The sequence below is a fragment of the Chiloscyllium punctatum genome, chromosome 4, assembly GCF_047496795.1.
Source record: "Chiloscyllium punctatum isolate Juve2018m chromosome 4, sChiPun1.3, whole genome shotgun sequence".
NCBI classification, from domain to species: domain Eukaryota; kingdom Metazoa; phylum Chordata; class Chondrichthyes; order Orectolobiformes; family Hemiscylliidae; genus Chiloscyllium; species Chiloscyllium punctatum.
Window position 1 is genome coordinate 18,016,131 of NC_092742.1, and position 20,225 is coordinate 18,036,355.

The following is a 20,225-nucleotide window of genomic DNA, read 5'->3' on the forward strand; positions in this document are numbered from 1 at the left end:
CCGAAGGGCAGTAAAATCGACTTTTCAGTGCTGGACATCTGAAACAAACAAAACAAAAATTGCTGGGAAAACTTTAGCAGGTGTGTGAGTATCTGTGCAGAGAAAACAAGAGCAACGATTTTAACAGATGCCGCCTGACCAGCTGAGTTGCTCCAGCAACTTTTGTTTTTGTTTCATATTCCCCTAAACGAGACATTTTCTGTTACCTTACCATAATATACGACAAAAGCTTGGAGATCTGTAAACAATGGAAGGAAAAATAATGCCCAGGAACCTTTGAGTATTGAAGGAGGGTCACTGGTCCAGAAAGGTTAACTCCGTTTCTCTCTCCACAGAATGCTGCCAGATCTGGTGAGTGTCTCTGACAATTTCTGTTTGAGTTTGACATTCGCCTCCGGCATGGCTTGGATCAACTATTTGAACGGGATAAATCTTACCATAATAAACGGTAGAAGCTGGGGGATCTGAAATGACACATGGAGAAAAGAAAATGATATAAAACAAAGAACCGCGGATGCTAAAGATCTGAGATAAATTGCTGTAGAAACCCAGCAGGTTGGACAGCATCTATGCAGAGAGAGCAGAGTTAACTGTTCGACTCCGGTGACCCTCCTTCAGAACAAAAGACTAATGCCCGGCCATTTAAAACACTTGCCCCAGCGTTGTCTATTTGGCTGAAACTCAGTGACTGCTAAACCTGAGGCACACAGGGGTTACTCGAGTTCACGGGCAGGGGAGGGGAGGGGCGGGGCATTGGAACTGGTAGCCCCGCCCACTAAACGTCACGATGGTGCGCGCACGTGACGGAAAGGCGGCCGGCAATTGGCGGAAGCCCGGAACGTGACGTGTTTCCGGTGTTTGTCGGTCAGTCAGTCCTTCGTTCGTTTGCGAGCTTTACAGCTGTTGGGAGGGGGGTTGTGTACGTTTCTACCGTGAAAGGCCAGGGGTGGGGAAAAAAAAATATCATCTTAAGGGGAAGTGCCCCCCCCCCCGAGGGGAGAGAAACAGATTAAAACAACGGTCGAAGGGAAACGCACCTCAGAGGGGCAACGGGCGAGGGAGCAGGAAGAAAGCGGACCGAGTAGGGGCAGTTATTGTAAGCGGACCGTGTAGGGTGAAGGGTCGGAGCTCGCGACCGCCGGAGACAACCGGGAGGAGGAGGAGGAGGAGGGGGGAGGTGTTGGCGGCGATGGAGAGCAAGCTGGCGCCCAATGGGGACATCTACAGCACCGTCAACGGCTTCATGGAGAAGGCCCACTCTGAGGGCAAGGTGGCGGCGAGGAAGAACGGCTTCGTGAAACCCGCTTTCGCCCAGAACGGGAAGGTAAGGCAGAGCCCTGGCGGAGGGGGCGGGGGTCTGCCCCAATAACCGGGGTTTAACGTGAGCAGGTGTAATTGAAGGTAGCAGGGAGATGCTCAAAGTTGGGCATATTGTGGAAAGGATATCATGGGGCTTAGGGTTCAGATTTGGTACAAACTTGATACAGCCTTGGCCTGTATGGAAATGTCAGAAAAAAGTTTAGCAGGACATGGCTAATGTTGACCTATTAAGTTTGTGTTATATAGGACCCCCATAAGATGGAGCAGATTGGTGGCTTCATCATTTGATCATTGCTGATGTGTTTCACCCCTCTTCTGCCTTCTAACTCTAACCTTTGATCCCTTTACTTATCAAGAACCTCTGTCTTAAATACATTCAGTGACTTGGCCCCCGCAGCCCTCTGTGGCAATGATTTTCATGGATTAGTCACCCTCTTGCTGAAGAAATTCTTCCTTATCAGTTGTAAAGCATTGTTTGGCAGCATCTGTCAAGAGAAATCGGAGTTAATGTTTTGAGCCTGGTGACTCTTCCTCAGAACAGGACCTGAAACATTAACTCCATCTTCCCTCAAATGCTGCCAGATTTGCTATGCTTTTCCAGCAGCTTCTGTTTTTGTTTTAGTATGTGCAGTGCTTTTGGTTTTTTTTCTAGAGCATTGTCCCTTTACTCTGAAGCTGTGCCGTCAGGTCTTAGTGTCTCCTGCTAGTGGAAACATATTCTCCGTGTCCACGCTATCCAGGCCTCTAGTATTCTGTAAGTTTCAATGAGATGCCCCTCATCCTTCTAAATTCCATTGAGTACAGACCCAGAGTCCACAACCACAACAACGAGCACCCGAGCTACAAATCTCCCAAACTTTGAGCACTCCTGATATGACAAGCTTTTCATTCCTGCAATCATTCTTTTAAACCTCTACTGAACCCCTCTGAGGTTAACACATCACTCTTTAGATATGGGACCCAAAACTGCTCTTAATATTCCAAATGCAACCTGACTGAAGCCTTGTATAACCTCAGCAGTGCATCCTGCTCTTGTATTCTAGCCTTCTCAAAATAAGTTCTAATGTTGCACTTGCCTTCCTAACTTGCCAATTGCACTTGCATACTAACCTTGAGAATCCTAAACCAAGATTCTGAAGTCCCTTTTGATCTTTAGATGTACAAAGCTTTCCCCATTTACAAAATAATTGCCCGTAGTGTTAGGTAAGGGGTAGATGTAGGGGTATGGGTGGGTTGCGCTTCGGCGGGGCGGTGTGGACTTATTGGGCCGAAGGGCCTGTTTCCACACTGTAAGTAATCTAATCTAATAATAAAAAAATAATCTTCACCTTTATTCTTCCTACCAAAGCACATAATGTTACTTCTGCCACTTCTCTGCCAATTCTTAGCCTGTCCAAGTCCTTCTGCAGCTTCCCTGCTTCCTCAACGCTACCTGTCCTTCCACCTTTCTTTGCATCCTGTGCAAATGCCCCTAGTTCCTTCATCCAGACTGTTAATATGACATAGCAGTTTTGGTCCCAACACTGACTCCTGTGGAACTTCACTAGTCTGGCGCTGCCAACCTAACTAAAGACTGGTTATCTTTGAAACCACTTTGTAAGTTTTGAGGTATTTTTGCGCAATAAAAATCTTAACTATAAGAAAACAAAGGTGTGCCATGCGAGAGAAAATTACACGATTGGGATGCCCATTATCAGGTATTTGTCATTGGTTTTCAGTTGATGTCAGAGCTGTCACTGCAAATTTCATATGATATTTAGTTTATCTGGGAGCTACCAAACAAAATTCCATTGCACTAGATGGTACCTTTTCAAATAACTTAAATATGTAAGGACCATGTGGAAACATAAACAAGTTTGAGGTCACTCAAGTCATTTTGTTTATATCAGACGAAAGTGTTATCCAGTTTGAATTCTGTTTCCAGTTCAGTCTGTAGCCCTTGAAGGCATCTTGATGTTTGTCCAGCTATTCTTTTAAAGTCAGTGAGGTTTCTGCCTCTACCATCCTTTTCAGACAATGAGTTCCTGATCCCTCCACGCTGAGCGAAAAATGATTCCTCAAATCATCCATCCTTCCACCAATTACTTTAAGTTTTTGTACCCTTATTTTTAGTCTCTGCTAGCAGAAGTTGATACTTCCTATTCAAGTTTTCTTGGCCCGTTGTGATCTTGTACCACTCAGAGGTCTTACCTCGAGCCCCTCCTTCCCAAAGAAATGTTTTGGAGGTGCCAGTGTTGGACTAAGTGTACAAAGTTTAAAAATCTCACAACACCAGGTCATAGTCAAACAGGTTTATTTGGAAGCACTAGCTTCCGGAGCGCTGCTCCTTTATCAGGTGATTGTCGAGTTTAAGATCGTAAGACACAGAATTTGTAATGAACATTAAATGTGAAAAAACTGAAATTATATATTGAAAAATACCTGGATTGTTTAAGTCTCTCATCTTTTAGCATGGCTGTGTTGAATCCCAGAACCTTTTTTAAAATGACATTCTCGAGCGAACTTTAACAATAGGTGCCATGTCGTCTCAGATAATGCATTGACAGTGTGAGATCTCCTGTGTGAGGCTGTCTGTGTCCCAATGTTTAGACTGATTCTATTTCTTAAAAAAGGGATTTACCGAATCTTACGTGGACTTATGCCATTTGAGTAAATAAAATGTAATTCTGTAAGTACAAAATCACCCCACAAACGTTTTGTGTGTTTTTAGGAGGTGGGGGGGAGAGGAGGGAGGTATGAGTGTCTGCGAGTGTACAGGGGTAGAAGTCTGGGAGAGGTTGCATGCGGGTATGTGTGTATGAGAGCGAGCTCATGTGAGAGTGTAAGGGACTGTAGGAGTGTGTGTGGTGCAATGGGGTCACCTGAAGGTCCCGGTTGAGGCCAAGTTTTGAATGGTGAGGTGAGTATCTCACTGGAGTCAGTGTGGTGTTGGCAAAGTACAGTTGGTCAGGCAGCATCCGAGGAGTAGGAGAGTTGACGTTTCAGGCATAAGCCCCTCATCATTCCTGCTCCTCTGATTTTATCTGACTTGGTGTGCTTTTCCAGCGTCACACTCTTTGACTCTGATCCCCAGTATCTGCAGGCCTCACTTTCTCTTATCTTACTGGAGTGACAGGAGAACTATTTGCATTGATGTGCATGTGTTTGCTTACTTTATTACCTAATCTTGCCTCATTTTCACACACACACACACACACACACACACACACACACACACACACACACACACACACACACACACACACACACACACACACGCACACACACGTCTTTCAGAGCTAACATTAAGACCCTTTGGGTCTCTATTTGATCCACTTCCAGCAAAGTCGATAACACATTTTACTCAACCATATGAATGGGTTTCTATAGTTTATTATTACATGTTATTTATAATTCTAACTTAATATTCACATTTGATCTGTAAATTCTCGGTCCCACTTTTAATATTCTAATTTAAATAATTGCTGTGATTTAACTAGGTAGAAAGTGAGCCTGAAACAAGGTCAGGCTCAACTCTTGATGGGATAACGTAAAAAATAACTACTTTCCATAAAGATTGTATTTGTCTTGTATCTAGAGTGTTGACAATTTTTACCTATCCCCTCTGTTAGCATGTGGTACTATGGAGCTCAGTAGTATTTCCAGACAGCTGGTAGTTCCTTTAGTGTTAACTTCAGCTAATTCAGTTCCAAAATAAAATACTCTATTCTCTTGCTGGATAAATTCATTAATCATCCAAGATACCTGTTTGTGTTTTCTGTTTAGATAAATTATGAAATGTTGATATAATGAACCAGGAAGCCACACTTTACAACTTGGCTGCAAAGTTTCTTTTATGTTTGCTCAAGATTCCTTTTGAGAATTTTTATTTGTCAGAATCTGAGTAATTGTTTCGTGTAAGACTGTAAATGGAATTCTTAAATTCTTCTTGCACTGAGCTTTTGTTAAATGGAGTTGGATGCAATCCAGACTAGAATTTGGGAAGGGATTGGTTACAGTAGTTGCACTACATAATCAAAGGCTTTGCGAAAACTTTAAATTGCAATGGAACTGTTGAATTAAGGGGCGAAAAAGCTTCATTTGCTTGCTGCAAATCCTTTTTTGACCTGTTCAAAACAATTGCAAGGTTATAAGCCAGTTGAGAAGTTTTTTGTAAGCAGTTTCTTTCTTAGGTAATTGCATTTTTGGATAATGGTGGGTTGCTTATTGTTTTGATGTTGATGGCTTTTTGCCACAGTTTTGTTTAGTTAACATGCTTCACTTGGCATCTAACCTATATATTAGGCTACTGAACTTGTTCTGTGATTGTATTGAGTATGATTAGAATACCACACCCAGAAACAGATCCAGAATGGTCAGGCTAATTATGGCATGTCATTCAAGTCTTACCTTAAAGATAATATATAAAAATTCCTTACTCAAAATAATTAGTTTCCTGAGAGAGTGTTTTCTTTGTAAACCAAAAGTTTGTTTTGCCTTCTGCTAGAGTTATTAGGTGCTGTACTATCTGTCTGGATTAGAGATTGAACAGCTTTCAATTGATCAACATGGTTTATGCTTGGTGATGAGCAAGGCAGTATCGGTTTTGGTTTTCATTTGCATTAATTCAGTATGGTTTTTCTGACGCAAAAGAGCTCATTGGTAAATTTGTGAAGACATTACAGTAAAACTGTAGCATTATGAGCCAGTGGTCTGTGTCATATTTATTTACCTTAAAAGTAAGCTAAATGGGAACAACTTGGCTAACTGTTCTAAAGTGTCAAATAACAAAGCTTTTTTTGACACGTTCACTGAAGAATTCTGCACGTAACCATAGTTTAATATTGTTGGACTTGGTGCTGGGTCTGCATATTCAAAAATTAATCTGTAAATACTCAGGCACATGGCACAGTACTTGCAGATCAGTGACAACTCTCAAGGGACAAGTATGTCATTTGCCAAAATATAACTGATACATTGCAAAGTCCATTAATACCCAGCTCATCTCCAGTCACCAATGATTTACATAAATTTGTCTTTAGATCTCCATGTAAAAAAGGGAGCAATTGTTTCAGAGAATAATTTTTATTGCACACCACCTACCACTAAATGCATTCTGCCTCCGACTTGCTGAACTTAACTAATAAATAAGACATTTTGCCAAGATTTTTTCATTTCAGAATTCTTAACTGTTCTTAAATTTTTGTAGTACTACTTTGGATCTTAATAGTAATTTCCTTAGACTGTTCTGCTCAGGGGCAAATGTTTCAGTGAAGACAAATGTTGATGCTATTAATTTAAACTGTTTGTCTTACTGCAAATGCTGCCAAAGATGGTTGTTATTTTCTATGTAAGATGATGGACTGCCAAATCAAATCCATTGGAAATGCTTCATATGCTGGTGCACTTTTGCTGGTGACTGCAGGGACCTATCCATGAGATGCAGGATTTTCCAGAAGTGCTGCATTTGAATTGTTTGTGGGTTTTTGACACCTTTTGCCAAGTTGTTAGCATACATGTAATGCCACCGTTCTACCCTGTCTTCCACCATCTCCCAGGTCCAGGAATCAATGTGTAGAACCTTCATTTCATGTTTGAAGTCGAGGTTTGTCATCCCAGCTCTCTGTCATTTAGAGAAACATTGAACATGTGACCATCTTTATCATGGTCTTGTGCTGGCAAAGTCACCTCAGTGCTATGTTTGCCATTCTACCTTGTATTATTTAATGTTGAAATAATTTGCATTCAATTCAGGGAAGTCTGACCAGTAAAAGGAAAGCTTTTTAAATGGATTATTATTCGCAGTGACTCAGGCAAGCAGATTTCCATAGTACTAACTCGCACCCATCTAATTGTATTGTTATAGCAGTAACCTTTAGTGACCAGTTCAGAGTCTTGGGTTTACACCTCAACTGCTCCAGAGCTGTGTCATAACAGTACTGGCCATTTCATAATTGGGGGTGGGGGAGGAGCAAAAAAGAAAACCACTACTCAGCCTGAGCAACTTGTTGGTGACACGTGGCACAAAGTGCTGATAAATACTATTCAGTAGTTCACATGCATTATGGATCACGGGATTGATCAAGTCAGTGATCAATATACAGGATTATTGAAAAGTGATATTTGATACTATATTGTTGAAAAGTGATGTGTGAAGGATTTTGCTTTGTTTCTAAAGGTGTGCTGTATTAATATGGGTTCTATATACTTCATATGTAAAACTAGCTCTGTCATTTCCAAGTTATTAAAATAGATCAATTTGGAGTTGTGTGGTTGATATAATTGTGCAACTATCATTAGATGTGTTTTGACATCATAGTTATAATTAGACTATTTGATTATATTGCTTTTTCTAAATTGCTAATTCATTCAGGTGTCAAGGCCAGTATATATTGCCCTTGAGAATGTGATGTTGAACCTTGAAATAACTGAGTGGCTTTCTTGGACATATCAGAGAGCAATTAATGACTGTGGGACTGAAATTGTGTGGAGATCTATCTGGATAAGGATGGCAAAATTCCTGGCCTAATATTAGTCTCCCTGAGGGTGTTTTATGACAATTATTCACGAACGCTATTATCGAGACTGTTTTTTTGTTCCAGATAGATTTCATTAACTGAATGCAAAATCTGCAGCTTCCACGATGAGATTTCAATTTGCTTTCAGAACATGAGACCAGGCCTCTAGATCACTAATCCACTATTGTATCCATGTTTCTACCAAACCTCTTAGAGATGATCATATCTGTAAGTAAGCAGTGGTTATAATGACCCCACAGAGCTAGGGGAAGCTGAATAAATGAAATCTGTGAAGAAGCAAACAGTTGAAGCTAGTACTGTAAATTATAAAGGAGCTGAAATCATGACTTTTTCCCTAAGCAATACCTGGAAACCTTAAGGTCTAGATTGCTGAAATGAAAGAACGTTTATTATCAAGGTGAAATAATGCTATTACGGTTAATAGCATTCGTTTTCCAACCTGCCAGACATATTCCCCTCCCCTCCCTTGTCAACATTCCACAGGGACCATTCCCTCTGGCATACCTTGGTCCGCTCCTCTACTCCCAACATCTCCAGAACCCCACAACTTCCCATGCAATTGCAGAAGGTGCAACACCTGTTTGTTTCCCTCTTCCATCCTGACTATCCAAGTCTCCAGACACACTTTCCAGGTGCAAAGATTTACCTGCAGTTCATTTCATTTAGTTTGTTGTCGCTCACAATGTTGCCTCACTATGTTGAGGAGACAAAACTACAGACTGACTGCTTTGTGGAAATCCTACATTATGTCTGTAAACATTACCTTGAGCTTCCAATTGCCTGCTACCATGTCCCCATGCCAACATTTCTATTTCAGGCCTGCTGCAGTGCCCCAACAAGGTTTGACGCAAGCCTGAAGAACAGTACATCTTTTGGTTTGGGATCTTATAGTCTTCTGGATTCAACTTCTTAATTAGTAATTTTAGAATAACCATTGGCAATGTCAGTGAAGGTGCTGGCGAACCTCAGTTGGTCTGGCAGCATCTTTGGAAAGAAGTTAATGTTTCAAGTCCAGCCTCCCTCCTCCAGAACTGTTTAGATGGGCTGTTTCAACTCCACAGGTGCTGCTAAGCCAGTTGCATTTCTCCAGTAACATCTGTTTTTGTTTGAACTTGTGGACTCTTGTTTTGTATCCCTGCTGCAATGTGCTAAATTGCTAACATTGTTTCACATTCTGGCTATCTAGGAACCTGTACCTATGGATCAACTTTTCGATTTTTTTTTCTCTGCTGGAACAGTATTGAGTACTTTTATAGTGGATCAAATAATCTTATCTTGGAAGCAAAACTGTTGAGACTCCTAACACTTTTAAAGTGCCACCTGTTCCTGTTGTGAATCAATCAGATTCTTTGTCTAACATCAGGTCTTTGATAAATCCTAGATTCTTTCTGTTTATAGGAATGAGCACTCTATTGGATCATTAGCATTTGTCTCCCATCAATTTACCTCTATCTTTATTCCATAACTCATAGGTTCTTTCCCATAACAACACTTGATCACTATCTTGGAAGTTTCAGTTAAATGCCCTTAGCTTTTTGGAGAGCATTCCAGATTTTCACTACCTTTGGCATGAAAAATGTACTTCTGACTTCACTCAACAATTAAATGTATTTTTAATTGTTTCCTTGTCCTAGATATCCTGTAAGTAGTAGTAGTTTCTCTGAATCCACTTTATCAAATTTTCTATTTGAAGTCTATCTTAAACTCAGTAGAATATAACTAAATTTAAGTAATATGCACTCCCAATTTCACCCAATAAATCTAGATAGCAATCTAGTGACTCTGTGCATTCTTTTCCCTCCAAGCAGTTTCTTTTCAAAAGATCAACATCCAGCAGCCAACACAATACCCTAAATGATGTCTGAGCAGCATACTGCATCACTGACACCTTCTTTTGAATTCCAAATCCCTTGAGATATTGACCAACATTCATGTTTAATATTAATTTTGTACCTGTGCAATTGATTTGTTTGAGGTTATCATTAAGACCCTGGTTCCTCAGTCTTGACCTGCACATGAGACATGGTGACCCTCTGATTAAACCACCACTAGTCATTTTTCTGGGAAAGCAGCTCTGTGGTACTGGTTGGCAATGGCAATTTTACCCTTGTGCTTCATGTGGGTATCCCTTCTACCTCTACCCTTCCTAGTCTCTCGTATTAAATTGAAATCTAATTTATCCTTTTTCTAAAATCAAAATGCCTTACACATCTCTATATTGAACTCCATTGACTTAGTCTTTCTGTCCCTTTAACAGCTGTTCAGTGTGGTGAAGACTTGAGCTGTATACAACAGCCTTGGCTTATGTGCCACAGATTCCTGAGACTTCTGGAACAGTCCTTCATGATCAGTGAGAACTTTTCAACTTTGTTTAGCCTTAGCTTAGTTTCACTCTCAGTATTTTCTTTGCCAAGAATTGCCAGCTTCTGCATTTATTACTGTATGCTTCTCCCTTAACTTTTTGTTCTTTGTTGCAACGTTCATGTACATGTCAATGTCTACATGATTGGTTTCCTTGCTGATCTTTCTTCTGTACCTATGTCCTTTTCAACGCACCCCTATTAACTTGTCTTTCTGCTGAAGAACTAGGCAGATCCCCTGAATCCCATATCTATTGTAAGTAAAGAAGCTGGGTTCATAGACATATTGCTCACTTCCACTCTCCTTTCTGATTCTGAAACCTTGTTCAAAGTCTTGATCTTCTGACTCTAATCTCTTAATTCTCTTTACCCATGTCCCCACAGACAAGCACAAACATTGATAGCAGTGATAAAAACCAAATGCTGGAGAAATGTAGCAGGTCTGGCACTGTTTGTTGGAGATAAATGTTTTGAATCCGAAATGATTTTTCTTCACGCTTGTTTGGGTGTCTTCATTGTTCCAAAGAGGATTTAGATTGGACTCTGTCCAATCTGTTTCTCTCCCCACAGATATTGTGGGACCTGCTAAGTTTTACCGCACTTTGTTTTATTTTAGCATCCACTTTACCAACTTTTTATTTATTGTTAGTGGTGGTTAATATTAACATAACATTTGCTTATGTTTGTGAGCTCCATTGCAGGTTCAAAGCAAACTGAGGCAGATCTGCTAAATTAAACACTGATGCAGATCATGTAGCAGGGAACTTGGTGTGTCAATTACCACGAGTCAGACTGTGGGATCTCAAAAGATTAGTGTCACTTATATTTTCTAAACTCATATTAGCCTGAAAATATGGATAGAGTATTGTTCATTATTCTTGGGGAGGGATGGCAGGGTGAAATGCTGTGTTGTCAACCATGTTTCAGTGGTAATACATCTACTTCTGAGTTTAAAGGTGATGAGTTGAAGTCCCACTCCAAAGATTTGGGCTTTAGTGTAGGTTGACTCAGTCCAGTGCTGAGGGAATGCAGCATTCAGTTGAAATGAGCAAAGATCTCGTCATTGTTCTGCAATAAAAGATCCAGTGACCAAAACAAGTGCTTGAAATACGCAGCAGGTCTGGCAGCATCTATGTAAAGTGAAAAAGTTAATCTTTTGAGTTCAGTCACACTTCGTCAGAACTGAAAGCAGCTGAAAAACTGCAATTATGATGAAGATGGAGTAGAAAAGGAGAAAAGTAAATAGATGGAGACGAATCAGGGAGAGATGGAAGGGAAGCAAACTTAGAGATTGCTGATAGCAAGCTGGTGAATAAGTGGATGCCGAATAGGTGAAGGCAGGAATTTCAAATGATTGAAAGTGGGCTGCTTGTCCTGGGAGCAATCCATACAGAATACTCCATACAGGGATGAGCATGAAGGGAGATGTTCACACTGAAATTGGTAAACTCTTGAGGACTGTAAGTTATTAAGCTGAAGATCTGTTGTTCTCCAGCTTGCATTGAGCTTTAGAGCACTGACACACATGGTGTGGAATGTAGCTGGAAACTTGGTCATTTTTAACAGAGCATATGTTTGGCATAGTGATCGCCCAGTCTCTGTTTTGTCTCCCCAGTGTAGAGACCATGTGCGTAGTGAAAACAAGTAGATTGAATCTCTGCTTCATCTGAAAGGTGTGCCTGGAGCCTTTGATAGTGAGGAAGGAGGAGGTAAGCAGTCAAGTGTTGCATCTCCTGCAGGCGCATGGGAAAGTGCCACGAGGGTATGAGGAGCTATTGAGAATGGAGGAGCAATGGACCAGCGTGTCCCTGAGGAAACTGTCCCTGGGGAATGTTGGCAAGTGAGGCAATGTCTAGTGCTATCCCACAAAAGGTGGTGGAATTGACAGCTTGTGATGTTTCAACTCTGGAGACTGGGTGGAAAGTGAAAACAAGAGGTCCCTATCCTTGATGTGAAAGCAAACAGGTAAGGTGCAGGAAATGGGCTAGACGTGGCTGAGGATCCTGTTAACCACGTAACAGGGAACATTAGGTTGAGGAAAAAGGTGGATGTCTAAGACCCTCATGGAGGGTGGTGACAGGAATGAGAACCTGGGAAAGATGCAGTGGAGTCCCTACAGGAGGCAGAGTGTGAGGATGCATGGTCAAAGTAACTGTAGGAATCAGTGGGCTTGTAATGAATATCAGTAGCCACTCTACTCTCAGAAATGGAAACAAAACTCCAAGGAAGGGAAGAGTCAGATGGGCCAAGTGAAGCTGAGGGGAATATGGAAATTTGATGCAAATTGATTTTCTAATTCTCGACTAGTGTGAAGCAACACCAGTTATGTAATTGATGTACCACAAAGTGTTGAGGGAGGTACCTTTGTAGTACTGGAATATGGAATCTTCTGTATACCTCTGAGACTGGCTCCAAGCCCCATAGCAATATCTTTGACTTGAAGAAAGTGGGAGGATTAAAAGATGCAGTGACATTGTTGGAGGAGCAAAGGAATGTGTACTGAGTTGTCCTGAAGTGCTGGCAGCTATTAGTTTTCATTTTACAGCATTACAAAAAAAAACCTGGTCAGGACAAAGAGCAAGTCATTGTGGTGATGAGTTTTGCACTCTTCCAGTAGTGTGAAAGCATTGTACAAATGTATGTCCTTTCCTAAGTGCAAGAGTTCTGCCTGGTCATTTTTAGGCTGATGCTGCTTTTGCAACAAGAGAACTTGTACGGTGTGTGCAGAGTTGGTTTGCACCTGTATAAGGGAGTGTTCTTGGATAATGTCATTAAACCTTATCTGCAAATTGGAACTGTGCTATTTCAAGCCTCACTTTAGTATGATTGTTAAACCCTTGAGAGAATTTGAATTTGTCACAGCTTCAAGCTATTCCAAAGCATTTTGCTTGCACCAAATTACTTTTGAAATAGCCAAATATGTAACCAAATAGAGAAGTTAATTAATGTTCACATCCCAGATACAGCAAATTCTCGTTTTGAGCATGCAAGGATCTTGTGAATTTTGTAGCCATCTACGAAAATAATTAAAATTTTGGTTTGTTGACAGAAATTGGTTCAATATGTCAAAGACTAACTGTGCAGCAGTTCATGCAGCACTGCTGTGTGATGGATTGTGCTTAAATGCTGTTGCTTGTGAAACTACAGCGTTAGCTGCCATCTGAATCAAGTAACTTTTTCTGTCATAGTAAAGAAATTGTGCTGAAATCAATTTTTTATTGTTTGCAATATTTTGCATTCATCTACTTTTTCACATGCAAAGATCCAGTTTATTGAACAGTGGCCAAGTTATATAAATTGAACTGGCTTTATTCAATTTCAGTCAGTACTTGGGCCTGTGTATATGGTAATGGGTTAGAAATGAAAATTGTTCCATATGTATTTGCTATTGTATAGTACTGTTTCTAACCTGCATCTGCACTTTATAGACCACAGTGAATGTTGTCCCTGTCATTCCAGGCACTTGATGCATGTTGTTTCTCCCAGTAGAAAGAAATTCTAAATCTTGGTGTCCTTAATGAGCGCCTTTCCTGTGAACACACTTAGTGAGTTTTGACATCTCGGGAATGACTGCCAGATTACTCAGATCCCTTGGCATCATGGTAGGCCACAAACCCACCAGCACACTAAAACAGTGGCTAATGAATGTCTGTATAGGGTCTTGCACAATGAGCAAAACTAATGTCATTTACGAAATACTGTGCAAGGACTGCAACAAACACTACATTGGACAAATAGGTAGAAAACTAGCCACCAGAATACATGAACACCAACTAGCCACAAAAAGACATGGTCCTCTCTCACTAGTATCCTCACATATGGATGAGGAAGGACACCTCTTCAACTGGGACAACACATCCATCCTAGGACAAGCCAAACAAAGACATGCGTGAGAATTCCTAGAAGCATGGCACTCCAACTGGAACAAACCCATTGAGTTAGACCCCATCTACCACCCCCTGAGAAAAGGAACAGGAAGTGACTTCGCCACAGGAAATGACATCACCAACCCAAAGAAACCCAAACACATAAATAAAAAACAGGAATTTTAGTATTGGTTTGCATGAGGCCCACTGAAGATGTTATCTAGTAGGGTAACGCAATGCCTGGAAATGAACGTTTCAGCTCAGCGAGCAAATCTACATCCAACACTTCTATTCGGGCAACCTTCCCCTATATCTCTACAGTACTAACATTATTTTGGTGACATTGCATCCTAATCGTCCTTTGGAACTCCTTGGACATTTCCTCACTGTCTCTTGGTACACCACAAAATGCTCAATACCATTGAACATTTTGTGGCTCTTACTTTCAAAGCAGTACTCATGTTCAAAAAATGATCTGACTTGCTTGTAGAAGTAGGAAATCCTGAATTTGCATAGTCTTTTTTTGTTCTCAGGTTGTCCCAACACACATTACAGGTTTGAAATATAAGCAGAAGTAGCTCCCAACTTAGATACAGCCAGGTTTCCAAAAAAAGTGAAGTAACCAACCATGGTTCAGAGATAAATGTTGATTAGCAAACAGCTAGCTCACTCCTCTCTAAGTGGTGTTATGGAGTATTCTGTCAACCTAAGTGGGCAAATGGAGCCTTGAGTTAAAAGATCTGTCAGCACTGCACTGAGTGTCATCAAATATGTACTCACATCTTTGGTGTGGGTCTTGAACATAACGTTGCGATGTTGAAGCAAATGTTATTATCTCAGACACAATATCACCACAGACTATTAAAGCCCAACTGGCTGACCCTTTTTGGTCTCCAGAATTGTTTTTCTATATGCTCAACACGCCTCCCAGTTTAGAGAGATTTTGGAAGCTTTAAAAGTCTACTTATTTACTGACATTGTGGTTGAATTCACTTCTGTTCTATAAAACATCTTTTGCATTAGCCCTTTCACTTTCTGTATGTTGGTGATAAATACTTGGAAATTCACTGATTTAAACAGGCTGCCATCCCAAAAATATTAAGTATACCTGTATTCACTAATCTGAGGCTTCTTTTCAGTTCTGTATAATTTTTGAGGGAGTTGACCATATATTTAAATGAGGAAAATATATATTTTGTTGATAGACAAATGTCTTGCCCATAAAAATCTTCCCATGACTTTTATTTTTAAAGGCAGGCCTTTTCTCCATGGACACTTGGCATGTATGTTTTCTTTTGTCGGATTGTCTGGTGATAAATGTATTAAAAGCCAAAGTCTTCTGCCTCTGGGGCACCTTCCTTGATGACAAAGAAAGCCAAGGAACTAGCCTGTCAGATGTGAGAAAACATCTTTTTGCTAAGAGCAGATATATACTGCTGAGGGTGTATAAAGCTCTGGTCAGACCACGTTTTGAATATTATGAGCAGTTTGTGCCCCATATCCAAGAAAGAATGTCGTCTTAATGTCCACAATGAATAGTGTGGATATTGAGAAGATGACCCCGCTAGTGGGAGAGACTAGGACCCAAGGATGCATCCTCAGAGCGAAGGGCCGTCTCTTTAGAATTGAGATGAGGAAGTTCTTCAGCCAAGGGTTTGTTAATCTGTGGAATTCATTGCTGCAGTTACGAGCGGTCTTCCGCAAGGATCTGTTTTGGGACCATTGCTGTTTGTCATTTTTATAAATGACCTGGAAGAGGGGCTAGAAGGTTGGGTGAGCAAGTTTGCGGATGATACGAAAGTCGGTGGAGTTGTTGACAGTGAGGAAGGATGTGTCAGGTTACAGCGGGATATAGATAAGCTGCAGAACTGGCAGAAAGTTGGCAAATGGAGTTCAGTGTGGGTAAGTGTGAGGTGATTCACTTTGGTAAGAGTAACAAAAAGATGGGGTACTTGGCTAATGGTCGGATACTTGGTCATGTGGATGAGCAGAGGGGTCTTGGTGTCCATGTACACAGATCTCTAAAAGTTGCCACCCAGGTAAATAGTGCGGTGAAGAAGGCATATGGCGTACTGGCTTTTATTGGTAGAGGAAGAGAGTTCCAGAGTCCTGAGGTCATGTTGCAGTTGTATAAGACTCTGGTGTGGCCGCATCTGGAGTATTGTGTGCAGTTTTGGTCGCCATACTATAGGAAGGATGTGGAGGCACTGGGACGGGTGCAGAGGAGGTTTACCAGGATGTTGCCTGGTATGGTAGAAAGATCGTATGAGGAAAGGCTGAGGCACTTGGGGCTGTTTTCATTGGAGAAAAGAAGGTTTTGGGGAGATTTGATAGAGGTGTACAAGATGATTAGGGGTTTAGATAGGGTTGACCATGAGAACCTTTTTCCACGTATGGAGTCAGCTATTACGAGGGGGCATAGCTTTAAATTAAGGGGTGGTAGGTTTGGACAGATGTTAGGGGTAGATAGTGGGCTAGTGTAGGTTAGGGCTTGGATCGGCGCAACATCGAGGGCCAAAGGGCCTGTACTGCGCTGTATTTTTTTCTATGTTTCTAAGACTGGAGGCCAAATCATTGTGTATTTAAAGCAAAGGGTGGTTTGTATGGGAATCAAGAGTTACAGGGAAAAGGCAGGGGAATGGGGTTGAGAAACAGGTGATCGAATAACAGCGAAGTTGATGGGATGAATGGCCTAATTTTGCTCCGATATCTTATGCTGTTATGGCTTAGTTTGCAAAGAGCTCAGGTAGTATTTGGAGTGTTAAATTTACGTTCAGCGAAAATGTTGAAATATATTAAGGTATGATCAGATTAATTTCTGACCCCACTTTATTAGCGGTGGGTCATTAGCAGCACTCTTGCCTCTAATCAAAGGCTGTAAGTTTCAGCCCTATCCAGAGACATGGCTCCATTATTAGATGTACTCTTGTTTGTATGAGGCATTAGACCAAGACCTCACCTGCACGTTGTCTTTCAGTAATGAAGTTTTTTGTGTTTATCTGTCATTTCTTTTGCAATGCAATAGTGGATATTTTGGATGTAACTCTATGACTAAGATTGTTTGGATGTCCAATGACTTTTTGTAAATGCAAACTATATGAAAATTGAAGATAATCTGTATCTGCAGTCACTTTTTCCATTAACTTGAATGTGCATACCTTTAAGGGAATTGCATAGACCTGATATGTTGTAAACAGACCCTTTCAGATGCTCCGTACCAACTCTCTCAGGAGAATGTAATTAAAATGTTACACTAGCAATTACTAGCAATGTTGATGGAAATTTTTAATGTGCAAAAACAAGGACAGGACAGCTTATGTGACTTTATACCCGGCATGTGATTATGTCTCCATGTCTTTGTTCAGATATCCCTGTGGTATTGTTTCTGAAGACTCTTCTGAACTACTTTTCTTTGACTGCTTTCATTTTGTGTTTTAAAATGAACTATTTCTTTGTGCACAATTTGATTGAGTGTCTCATGCTTGCTGTCACCTTTTTTGTGACTTCTGATTACTTAATTTGCTCTCATTAGCACCTTATCTGTGTAACAATATTATCTGTGAACTGCAGACCCACAAAGGTACTTGTTAATCATTATGTTATGCCACCTTGAGACAGAATGATAGGTAAAATGCAAACAGTTGTCAAAACTTGTATTACCTGGAATTTGGTGTGGTGGGGGTGGTTTGGGAAGTCCATTTAAACTCTACATTTGGATTTACTTTCTTCCATCATTGGCAACCTCTATAAACCTGGCAAGAATGTAAAATTCCTGCTTGCAGTAAGTGGCAAGTAGTGCAGATGCATTTAAGCAGAGGCCACATGGGTACATGAGAGAATAGAAGCAAATGTTGTGATGGTGGATCAGAGCTGTCTTGAGCAAAAATACACTTACAGATCTGATGGGCTGAATGACCTGTTTGTCCTATGTAACTGTGTTTAATTTTTAAAATGAGTAAAACTCAATATGGTACTGCAGTATTTTTAACAACTTAGAGTCATAGAGATGTACAGCACAGAAACACACTTCAGCCCAACGTGTCCGTGTTAACCAGCTACCCTAACTTAATATAGTCCCATTTGCCAGCACTTGGCCCATATCCCTCTAAACCCTTCCTATTCATATATTCATCCCAGATGCCTTTTTAATGTTGTAGTTGTACCAGCCTTCGTCACTTCCTCTGGCAGCTCATTCTGTACAGACACCACACTTTGCATGAAAAAATTGCCTCTTATGCCCCTTTTAAACTTCTCCCTTCTTCCCTTAAACCTGTGCCCTCTCATTCTGGACTCCTCCACCCCAGGGAAAAAAAACCTTGTCTATTTACACAATCCACACCCCTCATGATTTTATAAATCTGTTCGGTGTCCTGTCTGCCTCCAGTGTTCCAGGGAAAACAGCCCCAGCCTATACAGCCTCTGCCTTTAACTCAAACTCTCCAACCCTGGCAATATCCTTGTAAATTTTGTCTGGATCCTTTCAGGTTTCACAACATCCTTCCACTAGGAGAGATGAGGGAGGAGCTCGGTAGAATTGAACAGGCGAGGGAAGGGCTTGTGTCTGAAACGTCAACTCACCACCTTGGATGCTGCCTGATCTGCTTTGCTTTTCCAGTGCCATACTTTTCGACAGGGAGAGGAGCCTAGCTGGAAAAAGTGGAACAGCAGTGGCAGGAGTTTCTGGGAGTGATTCAGGAGACAGCGGAGATTCATCCCAAGGGGGAAAAAGAAGGGATGATGAGGCAACCGTGGATGACTAGGGAAATCAGAGATTGTATAAAAGCAGAAGAAAGCATTATAATGTGGTGGAGGAACGTGGGAAACCAGAGGATTGGGAAGCTTACAAAGAGAGGGCAACAAAACAAAAGATGGAAGATTAAATATGAACTGGCCAGTAATATAAAGGGAAAAGAAAGTTTCTTTAGATGTATAAAGGGCAAAAGAAGCAAAAGTAGACATTGGGGCTGCTGAAAAATGATGCTAGAGATAGTAGTGGGGAACAAGGAAATGGCTGAGGAACTGAATTACTTTGTCAGTTTTCATGGGACAAGACACTAGTAATATCACGCAAATTCGAGGGGGGGCAGAACGGAGTTTGGCCATCACCCAAGGAGAAGGTGCTAGAAACACTGAATGGTCTGATGGTCTGTAAGTCACCTGGAGCAGATGGACTACACCCCAGAGTTCGAAGGGAGATAGCTAAAAAGATCATGGAGGCATAAGTGGTGATCTTTCAGGAATTGCTAGAATCAGGGATGGTCCCAGAGGACTGAAAAATCACTTACATGACACCCCTGTTTAAAAAGGGAGTAAGGCAAAAGACTGATTAGCCTAACCTTGATTGTGGATAAGATCCTGGAATCCATTGTGAAGGATACGATTTCTGAACACTGAAATGTGTGGTAAAATAGGGCAAAGTCAGCATGGTTTCATTGAGGGGTGGTCATGCTTGACAAATTAGTTGGAATTCTTTTGAGGAAGTAACGAGTCGGTTGGACCAAGGCGAGCCAATGGATGTTCTCTACCTGAACTCCAAGAAGCCTTTGACAAAGTGCCGCACAGGAGGTTACTGAGTAAGATAAGGGCCCATGGTGTCAGAGGCAAGGTGCTAGCGTGGATTGAAGCTTGACTGTCTGGCAGAAAGCAGAGAGTGGGGATAAAAGGGTCTTTCTCAAGATGGCACCCGGTGACAAGTGGTGTTCCACAATGCTCAGTGTTGGGACTACAGCTTTTCACTTTATACATTATTGATCTAGATGAAGGAACCAAGGGCATTCTGGTTAAGTTTGCAGATAACGCAAAGATACGTAGAGGGACATGTAGCATTGAGGAGTTAGGGAGGCTGCAGAGGATTTGGACAGGTTAGGAGAGTGGGCAAAGAAGTGACAGATGGAGTACAATGAGAAAGTGTGAGGTCATGCACTTTGGTAAGAAGAATAGAGGCATAGACTATTGTCTAAATAGGGAGAACATTCAGAAGTCTGAAGTGTAAAGAGACTTGGGAGTTCTAGTCCAGAATCCTGGACAAAGTAAACCTACAGGTTAATTCAGTAGTTAGGAAGGCAACTGCAATGTTGGCATTTATTTTTTGAGGGATAGAAAGAAGGGATGTACTTCAGAGGCTCTATAAGGCTCTGGTCATACTTAATATAGTACAAAGA

At 41.2% G+C, this 20,225-nt stretch overlaps 1 protein-coding gene across 2 annotated transcripts in view; it reads left to right on the plus strand.

Annotated features, from left to right (window-relative positions):
* Positions 1 to 852: 852 nt before the first annotated feature.
* The window catches only part of sptlc2a (serine palmitoyltransferase, long chain base subunit 2a), a 116,244-nt gene continuing 96,871 nt past the window's right edge, over positions 853 to 20,225 (plus strand). For both annotated transcript variants that reach the window (XM_072568158.1, XM_072568159.1), the window contains exon 1: positions 853 to 1,324. In XM_072568158.1, the coding sequence (XP_072424259.1) occupies positions 1,190 to 1,324 (135 nt within the window). In that variant the 5' untranslated portion in view covers positions 853 to 1,189. The remainder of the gene's footprint in view (positions 1,325 to 20,225) is intronic.